The 5,213-nt window shown below is 38.9% G+C and overlaps 2 protein-coding genes and 1 long non-coding RNA gene across 3 annotated transcripts; all 3 read right to left on the bottom strand.

Annotated features, from left to right (window-relative positions):
• Nucleotides 1-368: 368 nt before the first annotated feature.
• Nucleotides 369-1,647, bottom strand: LOC118479390 (ranBP2-type zinc finger protein At1g67325-like). Its single transcript, XM_035975962.1, has 3 exons — nt 1,644-1,647; nt 1,423-1,538; nt 369-641 (listed from the first exon to the last, which is right to left on the bottom strand). The coding sequence occupies exons 1-3, from the start codon at nt 1,645-1,647 to the stop codon at nt 369-371; spliced, it is 393 nt and encodes a 130-aa protein (XP_035831855.1).
• Nucleotides 1,648-4,129: 2,482 nt separating this feature from the next.
• Nucleotides 4,130-4,841, bottom strand: LOC110872634 (beta-galactosidase 4-like). Its single transcript, XM_022121476.2, has 4 exons — nt 4,770-4,841; nt 4,512-4,600; nt 4,308-4,413; nt 4,130-4,228 (listed from the first exon to the last, which is right to left on the bottom strand). The coding sequence occupies exons 1-4, from the start codon at nt 4,839-4,841 to the stop codon at nt 4,130-4,132; spliced, it is 366 nt and encodes a 121-aa protein (XP_021977168.2).
• Nucleotides 4,842-4,859: 18 nt separating this feature from the next.
• On the bottom strand, nt 4,860-5,213 carry LOC118481247. The gene is made up of 2 exons (XR_004865034.1): nt 5,006-5,213; nt 4,860-4,906 (listed from the first exon to the last, which is right to left on the bottom strand). It is a non-coding gene; the product is annotated as an uncharacterized LOC118481247 (long non-coding RNA).

The raw sequence follows: 5,213 nt of genomic DNA, 5'->3' as shown, positions 1-5,213 counted from the left end.
TGTTTGCTGCTGCGTTTGCAGTCATAAACACGCCGTTAAACGGCTGCAAACGGCTGCGTTTTTACACCCGCTTGCTACTGTGTTGCAGGCGTTTAAATAATTATCTGCCAAATTGTCCATCACCTTCGGACCCGATGCAAAGAACCCGCTACCCAATGGAGCAAAAGGAACGATTCCGATTCCAATTCCTAATTCTCTGCAAACGATAAACAGACAGATCGATTACGGACAACATTAGCATTACAATATATCTGATTATGGGTTACCTACTTACCTGCAAGTAGGAATAACCTCTTCTTCTGCATCTCTTTCTCCACAAAGACCACTCCAGCAGTACGGCTGTGATAGGATGAACAACATGCGCTCTTCTAATGGTTGATGGACCTACCAGAATAAGGAGGTGTGCCAGAAAATTGCAGAGGTCGATAGAGGCTCCCTCTAGCAAAGCGATTGTTGTAGACGTAAGGATAAGCGGATTCACCAGACAATGGAGCATCATAAGACAGCATAGATGTTCCATTAAACAGGGATGCACCATACGGTGGTACACCGACATACATTGAAGCGGGTGCAGCAGACCCTGTATAAGCACCAGTTGAGGAGTAGCCCTGTGGGGTCAGCATTTGCCTTGGAGCAGATTTCTGTAATATGAACATTTGGTTAAAGGATTATCATAAACATAAAATGATATTGACCAAAACATAGAAAGAAAAAGAACATCAGCAAAAGGAAACATAGAAGTAAACGATTTTAGAAAACGGTTAATATCTATGTTGTCAAAGATGCAAGGCGCAGGCGAAGCGCATCGGCCTCGCCCGGAGTCTAGGCGCAAGGCGCAAAAAAAGCATGGGCTTTTTTAAGAAAAGCGCACATAGAGAAAAAAAATATAAAAAATATGTTATGCTTTGAAAATAAATAAGATTCCACATAAAAAAAACAATTATACATGCCATTTAAGATCATGTAGCTAATAGTTAGTAGCAAAAGTTTAGGACTTATATGTTGAACTCGTGCGTTCCCGCGCGACCTGCGGACACGAATGCAGCTCCGGAAACCCGGGCCCGTGTGAGCCAGTTTTTGCACTGTTTTACCTTTTTTCCCTGCACCTCAACCACGTTTTTTGCGGCTTGGCGCTCGCTTTTTGTGCCACAGAACCGTTTTTTCAAAAAAAAAAAAAGCCCGTTTTTGTGCCTAGGCTACCACCAGGCGCTCTAGGTGCGCCTCGTTGCGCCTAGGCGCTCGCTTTTTGCGCTTTTGACAACATAGGTTAATATATCAAGACACCTATGCATTCACCTTTTTCTCATTAAGGTCACTCACATATTGAAACTACTTTAGAGACCACACAAATATGTATACAGTTTCAATTATACCTAGTGTACGACTTTCTAAAATGTGTATAATAAATGGTGTGCAACTTACTGAATTATGATCAGCTGGTCTGGGTTGTGTACAGTTACGCATATTGCAAGTTGTCCTAAATGAAAAATTGACATTTCCACAGCTGGGATAGGTCCAGTCATCTTCTCTACGGCCGCCTGAAATAAAAAAAAAATCTCCACTAAGTACCAGAATTTATAATTCCACACTTCAATATAAAAGTTGGGTTAAAAAATCCGAAGTGGTTTTCACTCCTGCATTACACATGAAAGTATAATAAACAATGAAAAGTGTCACCTTTCACTGCAGCTGTGTGATCCTCCAGCCGGTGAAGCCATGGACTCGGTGAATTAACAGAAGCCACTGATCTGTCCCAAATGTGTAAGTGATTGTCGTTACCACCGCTAGCCAACTGTTGACCAGAAGCTGACCATTTTAACCCACAAACCTCCTGGTGGTGGCCGGAGTATGTTTCCACTATATGTGCTCTAATTCTGAAATCATGGAAAGAAGCTGCAAAGAATAAATAACTGTAATAAGTAAAAAAACCAAAGATGTATGGCTCAACACTCGAGAAATACGACAAGCAGTTAAAAACATAGATTTTGTAAGAAATATCTACCTTAAAAGCATTGGGGATTGTTGAATTCATGCGATCCAGAATAATACTTCCTCCCAGTGTTCCCACAATTCCACCAACAATGGTGATCCCTCCAAATAATATATCAGCATTGTTCTGTATAATGAAGTTCTATAGTAAAAGGACTGTACTCTTTCAAGTGCTTCTTCAAGAGAAGATGGTTCTGCGGCAAAAGTTATCCTCACCCACTTCTTTAGTCCCACTGTAAGTCCTGCAAAAACCAAAATAGCCGTGATTATTTACCAGTTTCAACTCATTTACACATGTGACTCATTTTGTGTCATATTTCATATCAAAAATATAAACAAAAGTGTTTCAAATGTTTAAACCTTCTAACTCGTTTTATATTAAAATGATGATAATTTTTGTTTAAGAATATAGGTTTTATAGTAGCCAAATGTGTTATTGGGACAGACTCGATTTGGCTATACTAAAAGTTCCCGATTTGACCCGCTACTCAACCCACCCGACCCATTTACTTATAAATGACTGTTTTGTGTCATGCTGTATACCAAACATCAGTAGGGCTGCAAAAGTACCGAGTGAACACTAACAACACCTTGTTTATGTTCGTTTGTTAAGGAAGTATACGTGTTCACGAACGATTCATGAACACTTACCTGACAATATTTTCTATTCGAGTTCGTTCATCAACGATATGGATGCGTTCGTATTCGTTTGTTAATTTTGGGTACTGAACGCAAACGGATGTTCGTGAACACAAACGACACAAGTTTAGCAAAGCACAGGGACCATCTGTGTACTTCACTCATATAAATAGACGCTATAAAGTGCGTTGAATCCAAAGCCAGTCCAACTTTTAGCAAACATGAATAATTTTAGCAAAGCATAGGGACCATCCGTGTACTTCACTCTTAAAAAAAAGACGCTATAAAGTGCATCGAATGCGCCATATCTGACCCAAATCCAAAGCCAGTCCAACTTTTAGCAAAGACGGATACTTTTAGCAAAGCACAGGGACCATCCGTGTACTTCACTCTTAAAACAAGACGCTCGTCGAATGCGCCATATTTGACCCAAATCCAAAGCCAGTCCAACTTTTAGCAAAGATGAATAATTTTAGCAAAGCACAAGGACCATCCGTGTACTTCACTCTTAAAAAAGACGCTATAAAGTGCGTCGAATGCGCCATATTTGACCCAAATCCAAAGCCAGTCCAACTTTTAGAAAAGATGAATAATTTTAGCAAAGAACAGGGACCATCCGTGTACTTCACTCTTAAAAAAAGACGCTATAAAGTGCGTTGAATGCGCCGTATTTGACCCAAATCCAAAGCCAGTCCAACTTTTGGCAAAGATGAATAATTTTAGCAAAGCATAGGGACCATCAGTGTACTTCACTCTTAAAAAAAGACTCTATAAAGTGCATCGAATGCGCCATATTTGACCCAAATCCAATGCCAGTCCAACTTTTAGCAAAGATGAATAATTTTAGCAAAGCACAGGGACCATCCGTGTACTTCACTCTTAAAAAAAGACGCTATAAAGTACGTCAAATGCGCCATATTTGACTCAAATCCAAAGCCAGTCAAACTTTTAGCAAAGATGAATAAACTTTGCAAAGCACAGGGACCATCCGTGTACTTCACTCTTAAAAAAAAGACGCTATAAAGTGCGTCGAATGCGCCATATTTGACCCAAATCCAAAGCCAGTCCAGCTTTTAGCAAAGATGAATAATTTTAGCAAAGATGAATAAATTTAGCAAAGCACAGGGACCATACGTGTACTTCACTCTTAAAAAAAGACGCTATAAAGTGCGTCAAATGCGCCATATTTGACCCAAATCCAAAGCCAGTCTAACTTTTAGCAATAATGAATATTTTTAGCAAAGCACAAGGACCATCCGTGTACTTCACTCTTAAAAAAAAGACGCTATAAAGTGCTCCGAATGCGCCATATTTGACCCAAATCTAAAGCCAATCCAACTTTTAGCAAAGATGAATAATTTTAGCAAAGCACAGGGACCATCCGTGTACTTCACTCTTAAAAAAAAAGACGCTACAAAGTACGTCGAATGCGCCGTATTTGACCCAAATCCAAAGCCAGCCCAGCTTTAAATTCAAATTTATGTATCCCATGATTTTTACCTCATAACATACCGTATTCATCAAGGGGAGCATCATAATCATAGCTTATAGCAATAAACGGGCCACCTGCTGTCCGCCCAAAATTAGTTCCTCCATAATACTACCAAAAAACAGAACAAGGTTAACTTATTTGCAATATGCTAACATATATCATATAAATACAAAAATGTTTGATTTACCATATAATAGTTGATAAAAGATACACCACTCTGAATAAACTTAGCTACTGAGTATGCCAAATCTTCAGCTGGTCTATAAGGCACTGCACCTCCAAACTTAGTGAACCTGATTCATTCATTTTTAAATAAATCAACCAAATAAAAAAAAACAATAGGGTATTGCGCATTTGCATTCATCATGAATTAAATAAAAAATAAAATTACCATCTTGTCCAGGCTTCGGTCCACATCTTCGGTTTAAAATTTTTGTTGGCAGAGAAATAGTCACAATAAAAACCATTGCAGGTATTTATCTGCCAATAAAAAACCAATGAAGACTGAAATCACACATTATCAAGTAATTTATCCACCATACTGAAATTAAAACCTTGTTCACATAGATTGACAAACTGTAAATTCAATTGATAAGTACGAAACTAACACACAAATATGGGAATTTATCCACTATACTGAAATTAAAACCTCGGTCACCTCCATATACTTGACGGGAATCGCATCTGGAACTCCAACCACCGAGATATAATTCTTCTCCATGATTTTGTTGTCTCCTTCCGAGTATTCTTATTATTCTTCACCAGATCTAGTCTTCAAACCATGACCTACAAAAAACAAAAATCCATCTTAAAACACAAACGTAGGTAAATCCAGTGAATACATGAAGAAATAGTGTTCAGAATCAAAAGGACGGTGTCTGTTACCCTTGATGAATGTTGCAAAACGCCAATAAAAGCCGGAAAACGGAACCAGGAGGTCAGAATCTTCATCGATCTGTTGAAACTTCATAGATCTAGTGAAATCGTTCCTGAATAGCCAGAAAGAGAGGAGCAGATCTGGTGAAATCGTTTCTGAATCGCCAGAGAGAGAGAGAGAGGAGCAGGGAAGCGGCGTTTTGAAATCTGAAACCCT

The sequence above is a fragment of the Helianthus annuus genome, chromosome 8 (genome assembly GCF_002127325.2).
Source record: "Helianthus annuus cultivar XRQ/B chromosome 8, HanXRQr2.0-SUNRISE, whole genome shotgun sequence".
In the NCBI taxonomy this organism is placed as follows: Eukaryota; Viridiplantae; Streptophyta; class Magnoliopsida; order Asterales; family Asteraceae; genus Helianthus; species Helianthus annuus.
Note: the sequence above shows the minus strand (reverse complement) of the source record. Positions and strands in the feature narration are given on the sequence as shown.

What these genes read in the sequence shown, in the direction of transcription:
- LOC118479390 (XM_035975962.1), bottom strand. An exon ending in GACCAGCTGATCATAATTCA is followed by an intron (nt 642 to 1,422) that starts GTAAGTTGCACA and finishes TTCATATTACAG; the next exon opens with AAATCTGCTCCAAGGCAAAT.
- LOC110872634 (XM_022121476.2), bottom strand. Translation starts at nt 4,841, where the DNA reads ATGGAGAAGAATTATATCTCGGTGGTTGGAGTTCCAGATGCGATTCCC. An exon ending in AGTATATGGAGGTGACCGAG is followed by an intron (nt 4,601 to 4,769) that starts GTTTTAATTTCA and finishes TTTTATTGGCAG; the next exon opens with ATAAATACCTGCAATGGTTT. An exon ending in ACCGAAGCCTGGACAAGATG is followed by an intron (nt 4,414 to 4,511) that starts GTAATTTTATTT and finishes TGAATGAATCAG; the next exon opens with GTTCACTAAGTTTGGAGGTG.